The sequence below is a fragment of the Neofelis nebulosa genome, chromosome 14 (assembly GCF_028018385.1).
Source record: "Neofelis nebulosa isolate mNeoNeb1 chromosome 14, mNeoNeb1.pri, whole genome shotgun sequence".
NCBI classification, from domain to species: domain Eukaryota; kingdom Metazoa; phylum Chordata; class Mammalia; order Carnivora; family Felidae; genus Neofelis; species Neofelis nebulosa.
The window spans coordinates 206,813-229,798 of NC_080795.1; the positions used below are offsets into that span (position 1 = coordinate 206,813).

Below are 22,986 nucleotides of genomic sequence, written 5' to 3' on the forward strand. Positions count from 1 at the left end.
TACATTTGTGGGTCCATTTCTGGGTTCTTTATTCTGTTTCTATTCTGTTCCAATGATCTACGTGTCTGTTTTTGTGCCAGTGCCATACTGTCTTGATAATTACAGCTTTGTAAAACAGCTTGAAGTCTGGAATTGTGATGCATCCAGCTTTGATTTTCTTTTTCAATATTACTTTGACTATTCGGGGCCTTTTCATGTTCCATACACATTTTAGGATTGTTTGTTCTAGCTTTGTGAAGAATTCTGGTTTTAGTTTGATAGGGATTGTGTTGAATGTGTAGATTGCTTTGAGTAGTATAGACATTTTTAAAAAAATATATTTTATTGTCAAGTTAGCTAACATACAGTGTATACAGTGTGCTCTTGATTTAGGGAGTAGATTCCCATGATTCATCACTTACATACAACACCCAGTGTTCATCCCAACAAATGCCCTCCTCAATGCCCATCACCTCTTTTTCCTCTCTTCTGCCCCCGCCCCCAACCCTTAGTTTGTTCTCTTTGGGTAGTATAGACATTTTAACAATATTTGTTCTCCCAATCTGTGAGCTTGGAATCTTTTTCCATTTCTTTGTGTATTACTCAATTTCTTTGATAAGCTTTCTATAGTTTTCAGCATACAGATCTTTTACCTCTTTGGTTAAGTTTATTCCTAGCTATCTTCTGATTTTTGGTGTAATTATAAATGGGATTGATTCCTTGATTTCTCTTTCAGCTGCTTCATTATTGGTGTATAGAAATGCAACCAGTTTCTGTACTTTGATATTGTATCCTGTGACTTTGCTGAATTCCTGTATCAGCTCTAGTAGTTTTTTGGTGGAATCTTTCAGGTTTTCCATATAGAGTATCATGTCATGTATAAAGAGTGAAAGTTTGACTTCTTCTTTGCCAATTTGTATGCCTCTTATTTCTTTTTGTTGTCTGATTGCTGAGGCTAAGACTTCCAATACTATGTTGAACAACAGTGGTGATAGTGGACATGCTTGTCGTGTTCCTGACCTTAGGGGAAAGCTCTGTTTTTCCCCATTGATGATGATATTAGTTGTGGGCCTTTCATTTATGGCTTTTATGATGTTGAGATATGTTTCTTCTATCCCTACTTTCTTGAGGGTTTTTATCAAGAAAGCATGCTGTGTTTTGTCAAATGTTGTATCTGAGAGGATCATATGGTTCTTATCCTTTCTTTGTGGAGTATCACCTTGAGTGATTTGTGAATATTGAAGCAGCTCTGAAGCCCAGGAATAAATCCCACTTGATCATGGTGAATAATTCTTTTAATGTACTGTTGAATTCGATTTGCTAATATCTTGTTGAGGATTTCTGCATCCAGGTTCATGAAGGATATAGGCCTATAATTCTTCTTAGTGGGGTCTTTGTCTGGTTTTGGAATCAGGGTAATGCTGGCTTCATAGAATGAGTTTGGATGCTTTCCTTCCATTTCTATTTTTTGGAACAGTTTGAGAAAATAGGTATTAAGTCTTTAAAAAAATTTGTTCTATCCCATTATCTTGGTTTTCTTCTTCAAGGATTGTTCTTATCTGTATGTTGGATCCTGAGAGATTTAATCACTCTTTCTCTTGAATCCTTTTATTTTCTTCATTGGAGGCGGGTGAAATTTAAAATTTCTACCTTATTACTTTCTATATCTCTTAAGATATTATCTGTGATAGCTACTTGTTCTTGGATTCCTTCCAGTTTAGTCTTTTTTTTTCTTGAGCGGATTTTTTTTCCATGTTAAGAGAATATGTCACTTTATTTTTTGTTTTAAGCTTTTAGTTAAATTTTTTAGTTAATGTATAGTGTAATATTAATTTCAGGAGTAGAATTTAGTGAGTCATCACTTACATATAACACCCAGTGCTCATTACAAGTGCCCTCCTTAATCCCCATCATTTAACCCATCCCCCGCCCATCTCCTCCCTACCAACCCTCAACTTGTTCTCTATATTTAAGAGTCTGTTTGGTGTCCCTGCATGGCTCAGTCAGTTAAGTGTCTGACTTCAGCTCGGGTCATGATCTTGTAATTTGTGGTTTTGAGCCCTGCATTGGGCTCTGGAGCCTGCTTTGGATTCTATGTCTCCCTTTCTCTCTGCCCCTCCCCGACTCGCTCATGTATGTGCTCTCTCTCTCAAAAATAAACATTAAAAAAAAAAAAAGTCTGCTTAATGGTTTGTGTTTCTCTCTCTCCCCTCTCTCTGCCATATTCATCTGTTTTGTTTCTTAAATTCTACATATGAGTGAAATCATATGGTATTTGTCTTTCTCTGAATGACTTATTTCACTTAGCATAATACACTGTAGTTCCATCCATGTTGTTGCAAATGGCAAGATTTCATTCTTTTTTTATGGCTGAATAATAGTCCATTGTGTGTATATACAACGTCTTCTTTATCCATTTATCAGTCAGTGGACATTTGGGCTCTTTCCCTGAGCTGATTTTTAAACTTTATTCTACCTCTTAGGTTTTGTTACTTCATTTCTGAGTTTTTATAATCTGAATGTCTTATTTTCAAATAGTAGGTTACACTTTTTCTGTTTTATGAATATGTCTTTGTTGTGCTTTGTGTGTTGGGATGTTATTCTACTCCTTTCTGTTTTTTGTAATAATAATTTTGTATGGGATTTGAACTTGATCTCTTTCTATTGCTTATTTTTATGTTACAGTTTTTGTGAATTTTTAGAAGAAGGCAGGATTCAAAATAACTTTTCTAATTTCTGTTGTTTTCTTGTAGTTTGCAAGTTATGGCCACTTGTTAATTTGTTATTTAGATATTTCCTGGCTCATTTCTCTTCCTCAACTCCACTTGGACCTTTTCTTTTTTGTCTGTACCATCCCTGTGCTGCTAGCAGATTCCACTGCTAGCAGTTTCTCCACAGTATGGGGTCCTGTCCAAGAACGTAGTCCTGGCTGACAAGTACTGAGTATCCTAGACTGCCCCCACTCCTTTGGATCTTCTTGAGTGGAACTCTTGCCCTCACCCTGTTTTAGGTACCATTTCATTCTTAGATCGCCTGCCCCACTTCCTAGTGAACACCACATGTCTCTCTGATCAAATTCTCCTTTGCTCCTTCACTTCTCACAGCTTTGCTCTCAGATAGGAGCATATGCAGGACTTTGCAGGGTTGAATGTTTGTCCTTACCCATTTTTATTTTGGAATTTATTCTCTAGTTGTACATGTTTCTGTGCTTTTTGTTTTGCTTTCTTGTTACTCTTTTTTACATGGGGATTCAGAGACCTTTAAAAACTATGCCTTCACCATTGCCATTCCTATGTTTCCACATTGTTAATTGTCAAGTTAATATATATTTATGAAGGTGATTTCATTTTTGTTTTTTTTGTTTTTCTTTAAAAACAATCTCCACAGAGAAAAAGAAATTGGGATATAGAATACCCATCCTTACCAGGAGGGAGTCCACTGAAGTTCAGAAGAGCAGGTCTCAGGACAGTGGGGGCAACTGCCTCTCTCTCTGAAGCATGGCTCAGGTGTGGAGAAGGATTTCAGGACACTCCTGGGACCCTGGTAAAGTAGTTGTAAAATTGTTTCCTTGAGTGCCAAATTTGAGATAAATCTTAGATTCCTGAGTGTTCAGGCCACTGTATTTATATTTCTTTGGAATTCCTTTCCTTATTTCAGGATACAGTAATTACTACATTCTTCTTTTCTCAACCTTGAATTCATTTTTGTCACTTCTTTATGCTAGGCACAACCTTTGTACTTTTTTGTAAATGAAGGTTACATACTGAGAAGTTTCTCAGAAGATAAAATCTTTGAGCATCCTGCTCTTCACAAGAAATATATTTATGAAATGCTTTTATATCCTTAGAATCTTTTGGCAACAAGATATTCTAGTTAATTTTTGTATATGTGCGGATTTTGAGATACTGATAATATAAATATGTACAAAATGAAATACTATTATAAACTTTTAATGGTTCTCTGTTTAGATTCTGGAAAAATATAAAAATACATTTATGTATATATGAGGAGTATGTGCTTTGGGAATACTTACTGGTACATATAAATAAAACAGGGATATTTTAAGGAGGGTATAGTTTAAGGTTTTGAGTATTACAAAATAGTTTTGGTTTTAGCCCTTGTTATAAATTTCTTCTTCTTCTTCTTTCTTCTTTCTTCTTTCTTCTTTCTTCTTTCTTCTTTCTTCTTTCTTCTTCCTTCTTTCTTCTTTCTTCTTCTTCTTCTTCTTCTTCTTCTTCTTCTTCTTCTTCTTCTTCTTCTTCTTCCTGCAGTTGTTAACGGCTGAAAAGAAGATTGTTACAGAGAAGCACCTTGAATTATCCCTGAGACCCAAGGAAGGTAATATTTTTGTTGATTTATTGACAGAAAAGGTATAAGACTAATATATCCTTCTTTGATTTATTTACTTTCTTTTAAAAAGTTATTTAACATAGTTTGGGTAGACTGTATATTTGTGTTTTCCAAAATGTAAAAAACATATTTTTGAGAAATCTCTCTCTAATCTTTGTCACCCTCTGTCACATTTTTTCTTTCTTCCTATAAGTAATTATTAAAATTTTTCATGTGTCCTTCCTGGATTTACTCTTAATGAGCAGAGCCCGGTAGTTTAGCTTAGGCTCACAGCCCTAGAATTTAAAATTTCTGATTTGGGAAATAAAGTTATGACCTATTATATAAGGACTGTACTATTTCAGGCAGTGAAATTCTTAACTTGGTGAATTAGTTAGGGAAAGCTTTCAGTTACAATACATAGAAACTGTTAGAGTGTGTGAAGAAATGGAGTTGAATTTATCTCCTGCAACAAGAGGTTCAGGGAGTCAGACTTGTTCTGAGTCCGGCAGCCTTAGTGTGGAGTTTGTTCTTGCCGTCATGAGGTGGAAGCTGAATTCTCCGGGCCCAATTCTTAGGAGGAGTGTGGGCTTTGCGGATTCTCTCCAGGTATACTTTTCTTCTGGAAAGGAATCCCCTCCCCAGGACCTCAACCTTTGGCCAGAACTTGTTACATAGGGTCACTTCTACTAAAGGGACTTCAGTGAAATTAAAGATTTTTAAATATGTATGTTGCTTCTCAAATAAAATTGGGGTTTTGTTAGTAAGGAAAAAAGGGGATGGATATCAGGGAGGCTGCTGACTGCTGCCGTACTCAGTTACCCTGTGGGTGGGCAGGGAGAGTCAGGGCTTGGGACCTCAGGGATCTCCTTTGGCCCCTTGGTGTCCTGACTGTATCCTGTGAGGGCACTTGTCATATTAGAATAATTTGACACCTCTGTAAAGACCCTGTCTTCAAATAATCACATTCTGGGATGCTGGGATGTTGGAACTTAAACATATGAATGACCTTTGGGGCAACACAGTTCAGTCCATAACACCACGTGCTAGCACAATGCCTGCATGCAATGGTTACCCAAAATGCTTACGTGTTGTGACTATTCTCAGTCTAGCTGATGTTCCTCCTAGAAGTCATTTTATCTGTAGTGATTTTATCTATATAAATTATATAAAGTACCTATAATTCATGGGTTTATGAATTCCATAAATTCATTATAGAACCTGAAAATAGCAGTAGCTCTACTTCCTGTCTCAGTCTGTTCAAGCTGCTATAACAATAATACTACAGACTAGGTGGCTTATAAACACCAGAAATTTATTTTACACAGTTCTGGAGGTTAGAGGTCCAGTATATTCAGTGTCTGGTGAAGACTCACTTCAGGTTCATGACAGTATCATCTTGCTGTGGACTCACATGGAAGAAGGGGTCAGCAATCTCTCTGGGGGCTTCTTTTGTAGACTACTAATGCCATTCATGAGGGCTTCACCCTCATGACCTAATCACCCCCAAATCCCCACCTCTTAATCTCACACATTGGGGATTAAGTTTCAACAGGGTAAATTTTAAGAGATATAAGCATTCAGTCTATAGCATTCCACTCCTTCCTTTTCAGTTTGCTCTTCCTGATGCATAATAATATAAGGGTTTGATAATGTCTTTTGCAATATATACACAGTTTAGTTTTTATTAGCTATTTAAATCTATATGGATGAAGTTTAGTTTATTTTTAATTTTGTATTTTGAAGGTAGACAACTTTAGTAATTCTGGGTGTTCATGGCACAAAGTAAGTGTCAATAAATGTATATAATTATTTTCTGGTTTTGTGCCTTTGTAAGTACTGTATTTTCAGACATCATCTTGTCAGCGAATCTCCTTTCCTGATCAACACAAAGTGGAGCAGTTGCATTTTTTCATACCTTTCAGACCATGCATTACTTGAGGGAGGAGTTTTCTTATTTTTCTGTTTCCTCAAGGTTTACTATATCAGAGTTGTTATGTAAATATGTATTAAATGAAGCCATTTAACTTCTTTTTTTTAATGTTTATTTATTTTTGAGACAGAGAGAGACAGAGCATGAGCAGAGAAAGGATAGAGAGAGAGGGAGACACAGAATCCGAAGCAGGCTCCAGGCTCTGAGCTGTCAGCGCAGAGCCCAACACGGGACTCGAACCCACAAGCTGTGAGATCATGAGATCTCATGAGATCATGTGAGACCTGAGCCTAAGTCAGAGGCTCAACTGACTGAGCCACCCAGGCGCCCGAAGTCATTTAATTTCTGAGCCTGTTTCCTCTTCTGTAAAACTTGAATTATAATATCTAATCTCTTAATCTCATTGTAATGTGTCTAAGGTACTTTTTTTAAGTTTTAGCATTATAACTCAATTAGATAAATATAAGTAGAAAAATTGATTTTTATGAAGTATATATTCCTTTTCTGATCATTATCAGAAAAATTTTCTGTGAACTTCCTATTACACCAAGATGGAGTAGCCCCATTCCTTCTAGGTTTTCCATCTATCAGAATGGCTAAAATAAAAAGTGGTGACAACATCAAATATTGTAAGTGATATGGAGAAACTGATACATTGCTGATGGAACTGTAAAATGGTACAGCCACTCTGGAAAATAGTTTGGCAGTTTCTTAGAAGACTAAACATGCAATTACTGTACAATCCAGCAATTGCCTTTTTTTTTTTTTTAATTTTTTTTTTTTTTTTAACGTTTATTTATTTTTGAGACAGAGAGAGACAGAGCATGAATGGGGGAGGGTCACAGAGAGAGGGAGACACAGAATCTGAAACAGGCTCCAGGCTCTGAGCTGTCAGCACAGAGCCCAACGCGGGGCTCGAACTCACGGACCGCGAGATCATGACCTGAGCTGAAGTCGGACACTTAACCGACCGAGCCACCCAGGCGCCCCCAGCAATTGCCTTTTGACATTTATCCTAGAGAATGAAAATTGCATTCACATAAAACTCCATGTGCAATATTTATAGCAGTTTTATTCATAATAACCCCAAGTTAGAAACAACACAGATGCCCTTTAGTTATTGAATGGATAAGCAAGCTCTGGTGCATCCAAATCATGGAATACTACTTAGTAATGGAAAGAAAGGGTTGCTACATAGAACAACTTGGATGAATGTGCAGGGAATTATGCCACATAAAAGCCAATCCTGAAGGGTCACATAGTATGATTCCATTTGTATATCATTCTTGAAATGACAAAATTACAAAAGTGTAAAAACTGATTCATTTGCAGAGGTTCAGAATTGGGGAAAGGAGGGTAGCTATGATGTGGCTTTAAAAAAGGTAATACAAGGGGCACCTGTGAAACTCAGTTGCTTAAGTGTCTGACTCTTGATCTCAGCTCAGGTCTTGATCTCCGGGTCATGAGTTCAAACCCACATTGGGCTTTGCACTGGGCATGAAGCCTATTTGAAAAAATAATAATAGATAAATAAAATGAAAAGGTAACACAAGATGTCCTCATGGTGATGGGATTGTTCTATGTCTTGAGTGTATCAGAATCAACATTCTGGTTGTGATGTTATGTTTTGCAAAATGTTACCATTGGAGGAACTGGGTAAAGCATGCAAGGGCTCTCTTTATCGCTTCTTATGCCTATAGGTGAATCTATTATTACCTCAAAATAACAAATTTAGTTAAATAAAAGTTTGCTGTTAAGTGTTTTTAAGCACAATACTGCTACCAGGGCTCCCAGTATGGCAAAGGAGGCACATAGAAGCATTTCTGTTGTACAGAAGTATTGGATTTATGGTTTGTTTTGTGTTTTTCTTTTGGTTCATAAAATACTCTAGGAAGTTATACTTCTGTAATTATTTCACGGTTAATTTTTTGAGTTTCTCTTTGTGCCCCAATTTCCTTGTCTTTTATAATTTATCTCAATTTGTTCTTCTTTTTCTTCTTGTAATTTGGTTTTAATTCAAAGAATCTTGTGCTGCACATAGAACTTCAGGCAGGAAGATTTGGCATAAGACATTGCATTCATTATCATTAGAATTTTATTATTTGTGATTTCAGCAAAGTAACATGCATAAAATCTTATTCTGATAAAGAACTATCAGTTAATTGTGTTTATGTATTTTCTTTTTTCTTTAACAGAAACTGCTGCATCTAAGAGTACCAGTGGACTTACAGATATAACATGGAGTTCCAGTGGAAGTGATGTGTCAGATGAGGATAAAACGCTTTTTAAATCACAAAGCGATAATGGACATAGTTCTAGGATAGACAGATTTTCTAATAGGAACAAGAATATTTTATGTACAGAAGATGGGGCCAGTGAAGGTAAATTGAAATTTGTTTCTTACCTCTTTCTGTTATATATTGGGTTCAGTATTGGAAAAAACATCAATCCTTTTATAACATTTAGTATTAGTGATGACTATACTGAGTCTTGGCCTCTATGCTCAGCCCTTTAGAAACATTTTCTCATTTAATATTTCTCACAACAACTCTAAGAGATAAGTATTACAAGTATTATTTTTACAGCTAACAACTTAAGCTTGAACATGTAGAGTTGATTGGGATTCCACTTAGGGTCTCTGACAGCAAAGCCAGGTCTTTCAACTACTGCACAGTGCTGCTCCTATATTGCCTCCTTGCTGACCTGATTTGGGTAAATACGTGATAGCCAATGTGTGGTAGAAGTATAATACAAATTTCTGTTCTGATGGCATTTTATATTGTGGGTTTAAAAAATTTTTTTTTATTTATTTGAGAGAGAGAGTGTGAATGGGGGAGAGAGGCAGAAGGAGGGAGAGAATCTTAAGCAGGCTCCATGCTGAGCATGGACACGGGCCCGATCCCACAACCCTGGGATCGTGACCTGATCCAAAATTAAGAGTCAGATGTTCAACCAACTGAGCCATTCAGGGTGCCCCATATTGTATTATTATGTTTTTGACAATTTGAAGGAGAGTTTCTCAACCTTGGCACTAATGCCATTTGAGGCCAAAAACTTCTTTGTTGGGGGGAGAGGGACTTTCCTGTGTAGTGTAGGGTGTTTAATAGCATCTCTAGCCTTTTTTTTTGCTAGATGACAGTAGTTCCCCCAGTCCCATTTGTGACAGCTGTGAATGTCTCCAGATGTTGTAAGATATCCCCAGAAGGACATCCCCAGTTGAGAACACAGACTTTTAGAATTAGGAAAATCAGTCCTTTTACAATTTTTAAAATATAGCTTATCTAGAGTATTTAAAAGTCTTAATGCTTTCAAAATAAACTTTGACTTTTAACTCTTTGAAGTTCATATGAGTTAGGTACTTGGTCAAGGTTAAATTTATGCAGACAAACTCTGTGGAAGGTCATTTTATTCCTTTGACCACTTTGTATGTCATCTTGGTAACTACCAATTGACATTCTAGTAATAAACAGGTGAAGTGGTATTTTAAGGTTATACATAAGCTGGCAGGTCTTATATTGTTAATTCAATCATATTAAATGATATTCATTGTTATGTAACTCTTGGTTTGTCTTTACACATCTCAGAACATAATTTCATTATTAAAAACTATGCTTTTTATGGGTGGATAGTATGGTATGTGAATTATATCTCATTAAAGCTGCTATTAAAAGAAATAAAAACTGTTTATGTCCTTTATTAAAAGAGATAGTAGTTTTCAAAACTATTTAAGACTAGAAAGGTATTTTGAGCTGATTATATTTGTCATTAGTTAATTTATATATTTGGGTGCTATCCAGTTGGGGGCATAAATATTTACAATTGCTTGATCTTGGAGGATAGACCTCTTAATATGATATAGTGTCCATCTCTTGTTACAGTCTTTGTTTTAAAATGTAGTTTGTCTAATATAGGTATGGCTACTCCAGCTGTCTTTTGACGTCCATTAGCATAGTAGATGCTTCTCCATCCCCTCACTTTCAATCTGCAGGTGTCTTTAGGTCTAAAATGAGTCTCTTGTAGGCAGCATATAGATGGGTCTTTTTTTAATTTTTTAATTTTTTTATCCATTCTGATACCTATGTTTTTTGATTGGAGCATTTAGTCCGTTTACATACAGAGTGATTATTGATAGATATGAATTTAGTGCCATTGTGTTACCCATAAAATTGGTGTTTCTGGTGATATTCTCTGGTCCTTTCCAGTGTTTGTTGGTTTTGGTCTGTCTTTCTTACTCATAAAGTCCCCCTTAAAATTTCTTGCAGGGCTGGTTTAGTAATCATGAACTCTTTTAGTTTTTGTTTGAGAAATTTTCTGTCTCTTCTCCTATTCTGAATGACAGCCTTGCTTGATGAAGAATTCTTGGCTGTATATTTTTCCCATACATGATGTACTTTGATCTGCTGTGAACCTGATTTGTCTTCCCTTGTAGTTTAAGGACTTATTTTCCCTTGCTGCCTTCAGGATTCTTTCCTTGTCTATGTATTTTGTGAACTTGACTATGATATGTCTTGTTGTGGGCTGGCTTTTGTTGAATTTAGTGGGAATTCTCTGTGCCTCTTAGATTTGGATGTCTGTGTTCTTCCTCAGATTAAGGAACTTTTTAGCTGTAATTTGCTCAGATAAACCCTCTGCCTCTTTTTCTCTCTCTTCTTCTTCTGGAATTCCTGTGATACAAATGTTATCACTCTTTATGGAGCCATTGATTTCCCTGAGTACATTCATGATCCAATACTTTCCCTCTTCTTTTCAGCTTTATTATTTTCCATGATTTTATCTTGTATATTACTGATTCATTTTTCTGCTTCACCCATCCTCATTGTCATTGCTTCCAGTCGGTTTTGTGTCTCAGTTCTAGCATTTTCTTTCAATAAATTTTTTCTGAAGTTTATTTATTTATTTAGAGAGAGTGAGAGGAGGGGGGCAGAGAAAGAGGAAGAGAGAGAGAATCTCAAGCAGGCTTCACACTGTCAATGCAGAACCCAGCATGGGGCTTGAACCCACCAACCTTGAGATCATGACTCAGTTGAGCTGAAGTCAAGAATCGGGTGCTTAACCAAAGGAATCACATAGGTGCCCCTAGCATTTTTTATTTCATCCTGACTAGTTTTTAGTTCTTTTATCTCTGTAGCAAGGGATTATCTAGTATCTTCAAGCCCAGCTAGTATCCTTATGATTGTTGTTTTAAATTCTAATTCAGGCATCTTACTTATATCAATCTTGATTAAATCCCTTGCCAGTACTTCTTCCTGTTCTTTCCTTTGGGGTGAATTCCTCCATCTTGTCATTTTGTCTAGGTTAATTTTTTTTTTGTATGACTGTTAGGAAAGCCTGTTCTATTCCTGCTCCTGAGAGTAATGGCTATATTAAGAAGAGGTCCTATATTATCTTGGGCCTGGTGCTACAGGAAGTGTTTGCGTGTGCACTTTGCTGTTATATATTTATATATTTTGGCTGCACCTTCCGTGAGGTCAGTCTCCTGCATAGTTTCTCCTTGCCTGCAGTGCGGGGTTTTTGGACCTTGTCCACTGTATGGCAAGTTTTAACTAGCTGTATTTTGGTCTGCTTGTTAAATGAAACTAGAGCCTATCTCCCTTAGAGCTGAAGCTTTGCAACCTCTATGATCAGTAGACTAGGTGTGTGCAAGGGGTTTGTGCTGGTCTTCCGGGGGGAGCAGCCTGCTGGGCTGATTCTCAGGCAGATTTGCTTAGTGGAGATGCCCCTGCAGGGCACAGGGGGCGGGGCTTGGTGTAAGTGGCTCTGGCCACCACTTAGTGGCACTGTTTTGCTCACTGAAGTTGGTCAGTGCTGATGGGCAGAGGAAATGATGTCACCCCACCTTCTTATCCCTAGAGCAGAGAGTTCGTGCATACTACTCTTCAGGAAGTTCTCACTTCTCTTATGTCCCCAGTGTCTGTCTTCACCCTGTCTGTGTCCAAGCATCTGTCTGTGCCTGCCAGTACCTCCTGTGTTTTATCTCAGGCATGCAGCTGGCTTTTAAATCTCCAGATTTTACCGATCTACGTGGCATGGACCTGCACTGATCCTCTGGGGGAGGGTCTTAGCACGCTGTGGCTGGTGCAGGTTTGTCCCAGGAAAGCAGTCGCACAACCACACAGTGGTTTGGAGTTTATGGTAAAGCACAACAAAGAAGCTGGCAACCAAGGTCTGCTGCCCTCAATAGATGTCTCTGTTCTATGCTGGTGTACAGGGCGGCATGTTGGCTCTTGTTAGCTCTCTTATCCCTTGAGAAGCTGTGCCACCTTTCCAACTGCACCCCAAGAAAGGGAACTGTTTCTCCCCTTGTGACCCAAGGAATCCTCAGACCACACTTCCTGCTCTCCAGCCTCTGCGTCCTTCCCCACAGAAGCACTGCTAGTCCTACCAGACATGACCCCTGCAATGGTGGGGCTTTGTTTTTTTTTTTTTTTAATTTTTTTTTTCAACGTTTTTTATTTATTTTTGGGACAGAGAGAGACAGAGCATGAACGGGGGAGGGGATGGTGGGGCTTTCTAAAACTTCTGCAGAATTCAGCCCCTCTCCTTTTCCCAGTTAGTGATTTTGGGGAAGAGTTTTTCTTGTGCAGTCCCCTGGGTGCTGCTTTCTCTCTCTTTCTTTTTTCTTTTGCTCCTTTCTCCATTATCATGGCTCCCTCCCTTTCATGGCCTCTGCAGTTCTTTCCTCCTCCAAATCAACTCGCTGTAGCTCCTACCTTCCATGATGTGGCCATTTTTCCACCGCTAGACGTATAGTTTGTTCTCTTAGTTCTCAGATCAATTTTTTGGGTGTTCGGAATGATTTGATATTTATCTCTATTCAAGGGAGGAGACAAGCATAGGGTCCCACTACTCCTCCACCATCTTAACTCTTCCTCCTTGAGTTAACTACTTTAAAATGAGTTCACATGGGGTGTCTGGGTGGCTCAGTCTGTTAAGCATCCGACTTTGGCTTAGGTAATAATCTTGCAGTGGGAGGGTTTGAGCCCCGAGTCTGGCTCGGTGCTGACAGATCAGAGCCTGAAGCCTGCTTCAGTTTCTGTGTCTTCGTCTCTCTCTGCCCCTCCCCTGTTCATGCTCTGTCTCTTGCTCTCTCTTTCTCTCTCTTTCAAAAAAAATATACATTAGAAAAAATTTTTTTAAATAAGTTCACAAGTTGTTGACTTCTGTTAAGCAAGTTGACTGTTGGGTAAAAAATAAGTGATCCCTTGGAGTGTATCTTATCATGTGTGTAAATGCTGGCTTATCTTTCTCTTCCTTTTCCTTCTCCTCCTCCCTCCCTCATTTTACCTTTAATTACCATTTATCAGTTTCTTATTTTACCCCAGACACGTGGGGCATATGTATATTATTTCCTTTTATATCAACTACATCCTATAAGCTGAGTACCCTTATTTTATAGAAGAAAATTGGGACTCAGAGAAGTCAAATTGCTTGCCCAGAGTCACATATTTAACAAGTATGCCAATTGATATTATTGGTTGGGATGTGTAACTTCAATGCTGTATGCTTCAGCACTGTTCTGGTGCTTACCAAACCTGGCTTCTTATCATAATTTCCAAGTGAACTTTAAAAACAGTATACCTAGGGCATCTGGGTGGCTCAGTTAAGTGTCAGCTCAGCGATCTCATGGTCGTGAGATTGAGCCATGCTGAGCGTGGATCCTGTCTGGGATTCTTTCTCTCCTTCTCCCTCTGCCTCTCTCTAAATAAATGAATGAATGAATGAATGAATGAATAAGTTAATTAATTAAAAACAATATATTCAGACCTCCTTCCAGCTGTATTGGATTAGACTGTCTGGGCCTTAAGGCCAGAATTGGGATTGAGAGGGAAGAGCTCTGAGTTAAAATTGTCAAAATATTTTCGTCTTTAAAAAATCTTTCCCCCTCCATATTTTATATAACTTGGAGAAAACTTCTTAACTTTTTGAAGACTCAGTTTCTTCATCTATAAAATGCAAATTTTAGTCTAACATTAATTGTCTTGACTGCTTCATAAAAACATTGTGAACAATGAAGTCTTATTAGTTTTGGTTGTGGTCTGTCATTTTCAGGGTAGGAACAGTGTTCTGTATTATCTCCTATATTTATTTGTTTGCTTGTTTTGGTATTGTGAGTGTCTAGAATGGTACAGTAGCCCCTCAGTAGGCACTGATTCTACTGAATAAATGAAGAATGATTGAACAAATGCTACAAAAGTACAGTAGCTTTGAGGGCACTTGTGTTCCTCCTCTGCCTTTCTGTGGCTTTCTGCTGTGATGCTTCAGCAACCTGGAGAATTTCTTATGCATTCCAGTGCCTGGCTTCCATAGTAAATGTGTTGTTACATGTGGGAAATAATTGCCATTATGCACCTGCTTCTCTTAGACTGGTCTGACCTCTAGTCTTTTATAATTACTCTAGTGGACTTCTGTTTTCTGGAACAACAGTGTTAGATAAAAGAAGACTTCCATTTTTGTTTACTTTATTCCATATTTTTAACTTCAGCTGAAATTTTTCTTTGTTGTTCTTGTTGTTGTTTTTATTTTGAATTTTCTTCAATTAAAGCTAGTAAGTTATTTTATTTTAATATGACTTCTATGTGGAAATAAGATTGTTGCTGTCAAACCTCTGAAATAGGGCTGAGATATCTTACTCGTCTTCTGAGTTGCTGAAGTAGCTGTAAGGGGGAATACTTGCGTTTTGTACTGTAGGGAAGGTTTATGTTATATTCCTCAGAGATACCTCAGAGATTAATTTATCCTTAATAACTAATTTTATTTCTTTAAATACAGATTAAATTTGGTTATTTAATATATGAAAATAATTTAACTTCCAAATTAAATTTTGCAGAAGTACTACCTAGATAAAAATGCTTATAAAGTAAACCAAACAGTAAATTTACTTGTTTCTTCATTGATGAGAAATATATAGAAAAAGTTTTAGGTGAAAATCCTTGAATAAGTCTATTAGTAGAAGACTGATTAAATAAACTGTAGGTTAACTGTGTAATAGAATACTATGTTATTAAAAAGAATGAGGGGGGCGCCTGGGTGGCGCAGTCGGTTAAGCGTCCGACTTCAGCCAGGTCACGATCTCGCGGTCCGTGAGTTCGAGCCCCGTGTCAGGCTCTGGGCTGATGGCTCGGAGCCTGGAGCCTGTTTCCGATTCTGTGTCTCCCTCTCTCTCTCTGCCCCTCCCCCGTTCATGCTCTGTCTCTCTCTGTCCCAAAAATAAATAAAAAACGTTGAAAAAAAAAAAAAAAAAAAAAGAATGAGGATGTTGCCTGTTAATTGATGTGGGAAAACCTCTGTTAAGTAAAAAGAAATCAAAGTGTATCAGAAAAGAGGAAAAAATAATAATATATTTTATTTGCTTGGATATGCTAGAGAAACTCTAGAAAGATACAAAAACAACTAATGAAAGTAGTTACCTGAGAATTGGAGTAGGGGCAGTAGGAGAAACAGGATGGCTAGAGATAAGAGTAGGAATATAGTTTTCACAGTCTTTTAATATATTTTTAAAAAATGACTCAGCAATATGGATGTTTTTAACTACTGAGAATTAAAAAAATGGATTAATAAATATTAAGGATTTTAAATTGTTTAAAATTGTATTTTTTAGATAAACTACAGTTTATTGACTGGGAGATTGACAGTGACAGGGAAGATACTAGTGAGTATAATGAATTTGAAGACTGTGAGAGTGTTGTGGAAATATCAGACTGTGCTTCTTGTTCAAGCAATCATTCTTCGACTAGTGAAGAGGGGTTCTCTGAGCTCTTGAAGGTAAGAACCAGTTGTCTCAAAATTTTTCATTCTGTTTGTCACATTTGTCAGTCAGAGCCGTTTAGTGTTTGACTTTTAACTCTTTTTTCCAGGACACTTTTGATTCTTAGGGATTCTTTTATTCTTTACTTCCTTGTCTCTAAATAACATGCTTGTAATGTACTTATAAACACAGTAACTCTCCTCACCCACTCCTCCACCTGCACTTTTGCACTTTTCCCATTCCTCCATTCTCCCAGGACACATGTGCCATGGTTTGCTTAGATTAGTATTCAGCATTACGTAATATTCATAGCCATGGCAAATATTAATTATGATTATTTTTCCTTCAAAACTTTTCATTTTCCTTGGAGTTAATTACTTTGGGTTTTTGTTTGCCTAGCTTTATTTATTGATATTAAAACTCTAACTTTTTGTCCTCATTTGGCTCTCCTGTTAAGGTTTTTAGGCATAGCAGACATTCTGTCAGTTTTGTTTTCTTGGAGAACTCACTCTCACGGCCTCCTAGCTGCTCTAATTTGTTCCACTGCTTTGTGGATGTAGCCACCCTTTGGTCACTCCTCACCATTTTCCAGTAATTCCCTTTACTTCTCTTCTGTGCAGAGCAACTTTATCCTGGATTCCATGTCTTCCTCTTTCTTGGTTTTTATTCTCAGTTTGATTAAGCACATCTTCTAGGAAAGGATTTATGGAAGATAAATGGCATGCCAGAGATGTATTTATCATACTTTGATAAGTGGCTAACCATTTATGTAGAATTGTAGTTTGGAAATCATTTTTCTTCAGTATTTTGAAGACATTGCTTCATTGTCTTCTAGTTCCAGATTTGCTGTCAAGAAGTGTGAAGCTATTCTCATTCTTGATTTTTAAGGATTTTCTCTTTGTCACTTCTTTTAGCAGCATGATTGTGATATGCCTATGTGTGGTTTTCTGCTTGGAGTTTATCAAGCTTTTTGGGTATGTGGGGAATCAGAGGTCCCCAAGCCCACCCCTAGGTTTGGTAATTCACTAGGAGGACACTCAGAACTGAGTATATGGTCATACTCATGACTATGATGTATTACAGTGAAATGATACAAAGCAAAATCTGCAATTTTTCAAGAATCCCAGTCTAGTGGAGTCACATAGGATACGCTTAATTGCTTCAACAATGAGTTTTGACAACATCTGTAAAGCATTGCCCGCCAGGGGAGCTCATTAGCGACTCAGTGCCCAGAGTTTTTATTGGGGGGCTGGTACCAAAATTTTAGTACCGAAAGCATGTACCAAAATTTTAGATTTCAAGAAGGAAAACAGGTATTCAAACTAAGCCATATTGTTAGCATGGTTTAGGCAGAGGGAGACACTTTCACCATTTAGGGGAGGTTGGGAACTCTCTTGGTGTCTAAATAAGCAGAGGTAGACAAGGACCAACATTGCAAGCAGGCCTTTCTGAGTATACCCTCAGGTCAGCTATGTTAACTTTCTTCTTCGTATGGATTTAAAGTTTTCATCACATTTAGAAAGTTTTTTTGCCTTAATTTTTTTTCTGACTTCCCTTTTCCTTTCCTTTTGGACTACAATTATATGTATATTAATGAGGCTGCTCCATGTTATATCATGGGATCATTGATGCTATATTCATTTTCCCCCCTCTCTTTTTAATTTATGCTGGCTTTTATTGCTATATCTTCAAAGTTTAATATCTTTTTGCTCTCTGTGTCTAATTGTCTGTTAATACTATCCAGTGTATTTGTCATCTCTTAAAGTTTGATATGAATCTTTTTGTATTGTCTTGTCTTAACCTCATCATATCTTTTCTATGTTTTGAAAATATAGAGTGTATTTATAATAGTTGTTTTAGTGACTTTTTCTATAACTCTATCATTTGTGTTATTTTTGTGTCTATTTCTATTGATTAATATTTGTCTTTATTGTAGATTGTATTTTTCTCCTTCTTTGCATGCCTAGACATTTTTCAGTGGATACCAAATATTGTGAACTTTATGTTGTTCGTTGCTGGATTTTAAAAAAATTTCTTTAAATATTTTGTAACTTTGTTCTCAGGTGCCGTTATTTGGAAACAGTTTCATCCTTTTGGGTGTTGCTTTATGATTTATTAGGTGGGTCTGGGGAGTGTTATGTCACTACCCTCCTGAGCATTCTATGTAATACTCCTAATTATGGGTTTTTCTGGTCTGGCTGGCAGGAGTAGCTGCCGTGGCCTGACACTGGTGTGGCATTGGGAACTGTTCTCTAGATGGTTCTTTCCCTGGTCTAGAGTAGTTTTATTTTTATGCACATTCTGATCAGTACTCAGCTGAATACTTGAGGTGGATTGCTGGAGTTTTTTGTGTAGCTCTGGTTTTTCTGTTACTCTGTCCTACGAACTCTAGCTACATTTGTCTGCCTGGACACTCAGCTCTGTCTCTTCAACTCAGGGAACCCACTGGACTCAACCTCAGTTCCTCTTTTCTGTTGTGTGGTTTGGAAATTCTCTCAAGAAAGTAAGCTAGGGCAATTGTAGAGCTCAATTTTTTATTTCCTGACTTTCAGGCATTAGTGTTTTTGTCTGATGTTCAGTGCTTGAAAACCATTGTTTCATATATTTTGTCAGGATTATTTCCTTTCTTCCTACCTGCCTTCCTTTCCCTCTCTCTCTCTCTCTCTCTCTCTCTCTCTCTCTCTTGTTTTTTGTTTGTTTTTTTCATTTTGTTGTTACTGTTTTTGGTGTTTTAGGTGGGAGGATAAATCCGTTTGCTATTATTCCATCTTGGCCACCTTTCTGATCTTTTATGCAGTCCAGTACATGATAAGATGCTCATCATCATTAGTCACTAAGGAGTTGCAAATCCAAACCATGATGAGATACCAGTTTATACCTATTAGGATGGCTGTTATCCATAAATGGGAAAAAAAACAACAGCATTGAGATATTGGAACCCTTATACATTGCTGGTGGGAATGTAAAATGGTACAGCCACTGTGGAAGAGTTTGATGGTTTCTCAAAAAGTTAAACATGAAATTACCACATAATCCAGCAATGCTGCTTCTGAATATATATACACAGAAGAACTAAAAGTGGAGACTCAAATATATTTGTACATCAATGTTCATAGTATCATTATTCACAATGGTTGGATGGTGGAAACAATCCAAATGTCCATCAACAAGAATGGATAAGCAAAATGTTGTATATATGTACAGTGGATTATTCAGCCTTAAAAAAGAATGAAATTCTGGGGTGCCTGGGTGGCTCAGTTGGTTAAGTGTCTGACTCTTTGATTTGAACTCATATCATGATCCTAGGGTTGTGGGATCAAGTCCCCTGTCAGGTTCCATGCTGAGTGTGGAGCCTGCTTAAGATTCTTTTCTCTCTCCCTCTGCCCCTCTCCCTTGCTTGTGCACTCTCTCTCTAAAATATAAAAAAGAATTTCATTCCTTTTTCTAAAATTTTAAATGTTTATTTATTTATTTTGAGAGAGAGAGAGGCCATGAGAGCGGGGGAGGGGCAGAGAAAGAGGGAGAGAGAATCCTAAGCAGGCTTCCCATTGTCAGTGCAGAACCCAGCTTGGGGCTTGATCTCATGAACTGTGAGATAATGACCTGAGCCAAAATCAAGAGTCAGATGCTTAACCTACTGAGCCCACCCAGACACCCTGGAATGAAAGTCTGATACAAGTACAGTATGGATGAACTTTGAAAACATTATTGTAGATAAAATAAGCCAGACACAAAAGGACAAGTGCTGTGTAATTCAACACATAGGCAGTACCTTGAATAAGCAAATTCATAGAAACAGAAAGTAGAATAGAGGTTACCAGGGGCTGAGGAGTAAGGGGAGTTATTGTTTAAATGTGAATAGTTTCTGATTGGGATGATGATGAAAGGTTCTAGATGGTTAGTGGTGCATTTATAAACATCATGAATGCATTTAATGCCACCAAAGTGTACATCTAAAAATGGTTAATATGGTAAATTTTTTGCTGTGTACATTTCACCACAATAAAAAAAAATTAAAAAAAAAACTGTAACATATCTTTACTTTAAAATATTTCTCTACTATTAAAATTTTTGTTTTTTAGAACATTTTATTGTTGGTGTGGTAAAAATGTTTGTGGAGAAAATGCTAAATGATAAAGCAAAATACCAACCTGTATATACAGTAAAATCTTAACTAAAGGATCACAAAGGATCATTGAGAGTCCCGAGACTGCCACCAAACTCCCCTTGGGATAAATCATATCTAACCAGACCAGGAAGTGTTGTGCCATGACCTAAAATTTTTTGTTAACCTTTCAGTTTACAGACCGGACTAGTAACCCTTTACTTCTATTAACTTCTACAGTGTGAAAGAAGGCCTTCTGTGATAGCATGATCTTATGTCACATTATACTAAAAACATACTCCTTAAAGTTTTTTCCTAATATTTACTTATTGTGGTAGTGGTTTCAGTCACTGAAATATCTGTTACCTCATGTGCCTGGCTTTTTATTTTTTTTTTTTAATTTTTTTTTTAATTTTTTTTCAACGTTTTTTATTTATTTTTGGACAGAGAGAGACAGAGCATGAACGGGGGAGGGGCAGAGAGAGAGGGAGACACAGAATCGGAAACAGGCTCCAGGCTCTGAGCCATCAGCCCAGAGCCTGACGCGGGGCTCGAACTCACGGACCGCGAGATCGTGACCTGGCTGAAGTCGGACGCTTAACCGACTGCGCCACCCAGGCGCCCCGTGCCTGGCTTTTTAAAGCACCTCATTTCTGTTCATAAAGATGGGATTTTTGTTCATAGCTTCATATCATAGGCTACCTGTTTTTATAATTTTAGAGTTTTATCTGATATTTGATGAGCAGGTTCTGTATTGATAGGATAATAAAGCATTTAATATGATGGATTCATAAATCTTAATATAGATTATTGCCATCACCAAAATAAAAATCTGGTATTTTACTCTTATCAGAAACTTTAATTTTTTTTATTAGGAAATAACAGTTTATTAGTATTTTTAAATTTTTTGTTGGCTTTTTTTTGGAGAAATATTCTGTGAACTGAGGATATGTTTATCCTTTGAAAGCTGCTGTAAATAACCACGACTTTTAGAAAGACTACTGTCGCATTGATCGAGATGCTGGGTGATTGGTTGTGTTCACTACCTGAGAAACTCTTGCGCTCAGGTTTTGTAGTGCTTGCAGTTCATTTCATACCTTGTTAAAATTACAAATTACAGTATGACACAGGTTTTTCAGGGAAGCTCTGGAATAATAAAATATGTAGTTATAAGAAGTAAATGTTAAGCATCCAATAGTTCTTCAAAAGGTAAACAGCATATCTCTGGGTAGTAGAATTATTGGAGAAATTTATTTTCTTCTTTGTTGGATTTATTTATTTCAGAATTAAAATATAAAACAAGCAAAATGGCAGTCAGTAGTTTCTTCCTCAAAGACAGAACAGAGAGGAACAGATCACATATATTGAACATACACTGAACCTTATATTTTACTAGTTTCTTTATGTACATGTATCAGCCTGTTTGAGCTGCTGTAACAAAAATACCATAGGCTGGGTGGCTGAATCAACAGAAATTTATTTCTCCCAGTTTTGGAGGCTGGAAAGTTCCATGATTTAGGTGCTGGCAGATAGGATGTCTGTTGAGGGCCCACTTCCTAGTTTGTTGAAGGCTGACTTCTCACATGGTGAGAGAGAGAAATACTCTCTGGGGCCTTTTTAAAGGCCCATTCATGAGGGCCGATCCAAAGGCACCAAATACCATTACATTAGGTATTAGGTTTCAATATATGATTAGGTTTCAATATTCAGTTTATAGCAGTGCATTTTCTATTTGAGCCTTAAAACACTTGTGAAGTAGATGTGGCTATGCCCAATTTTCAGACAAGGAAATTGTTAGAAAAGATAATGTAACTACGAACAAGTTACTCATGTAGTAAGGCAGCTGTGATTGAAAGCTTGCCATAGAAGTATTCAGGTGTTGGTTGAATGCCTCCAAATCTACATTGATTGCTTTCTTATATCGGAAGAAGCATGCAAATGGTCAGAACTTTGAAAGATATGGTCATAGAAAAGGGAAGACTTTGGCTTGCTTTGTATGTAAAAAATTCAAGACTTCTTCCATGTAAGTCATCATGAAGTATGCTGTTTTTCTTAATAAACTTGTACATTAAAGCATAACATACTGCATTGTCATTGGAAAGGAGTGAATTGAATCCATTGACTCAAAAATGGATTTCTCCAAGTAGATATTGAGAAGCATTCCTACAGTATAACAAAAATCCTTCTGGATTTGTGGTCTAAATACAGTGGTATTCTCTATGACCTTAATTCCTGTTCCTTTTCTTATTTGTTTGTTTATTTATTTATTTATGTACTTATTTATGATAGAAAGAGTAAGCAAGTGGAGGAGAGGGCAGAGGGAGAGAGAGAGAATCTTAAGCAGGCTCCACACAGCATGGAGCCCAACGTGGGGCTTGATCCCACACCCTGGGATCATGACCTGAACCAAAATCAAGCTCCAGACGTTCAGCCAACTGAGCCACCCACATGCCCCCCTGTCTCCTTTTCTTCCATTCTTTTTCTCACATGGGATTCAATTTTATTTTCTTCTCAAGCATCATTCTCTTCCAAATGCTGATAACTGTTAAATCTTCCTATAAACTGGTTACTATCCTGAACTCCATGTGGATTTCCTGCTGCCTACTGACATCTTTGCATGAATGTCCTAAAGTTACTGTAAATCAAAAGGGTCCCAAACCATATCTTTCTTTTCTTTTTAACCTAAGCTCATCTTCTTTGTGTGTTTTGGTCGTAGTTAATAACTTTCCTTTTTCATTGCCTGAATCTATGCCATTACCATGTCATGGAGATTTGGCCTCTAAACTATAACATCCCTACAATTTCAGCCCTAAGTTGGGCCCTTTCACTAATTCTCTGTATTGTTTCAATTGCTTCATAATTGATTTCTTAGCGTATGTCTTTTTATTAGATATA

The 22,986-nt window shown here is 37.2% G+C and overlaps 1 protein-coding gene across 3 annotated transcripts in view; it reads left to right on the forward strand.

Moving 5' to 3' along the window:
• SPIDR (scaffold protein involved in DNA repair) overlaps window positions 1-22,986 on the forward strand; it is a 504,687-nt gene that overhangs the window by 32,003 nt on the left and 449,698 nt on the right. For all 3 annotated transcript variants that reach the window (XM_058698529.1, XM_058698531.1, XM_058698530.1), the window contains exons 2-5: window positions 3,367-3,522; window positions 4,251-4,317; window positions 8,437-8,622; window positions 15,840-16,003. In XM_058698529.1, coding sequence (XP_058554512.1) covers window positions 3,367-3,522; window positions 4,251-4,317; window positions 8,437-8,622; window positions 15,840-16,003 — 573 coding nt within the window. The remainder of the gene's footprint in view (window positions 1-3,366; window positions 3,523-4,250; window positions 4,318-8,436; window positions 8,623-15,839; window positions 16,004-22,986) is intronic.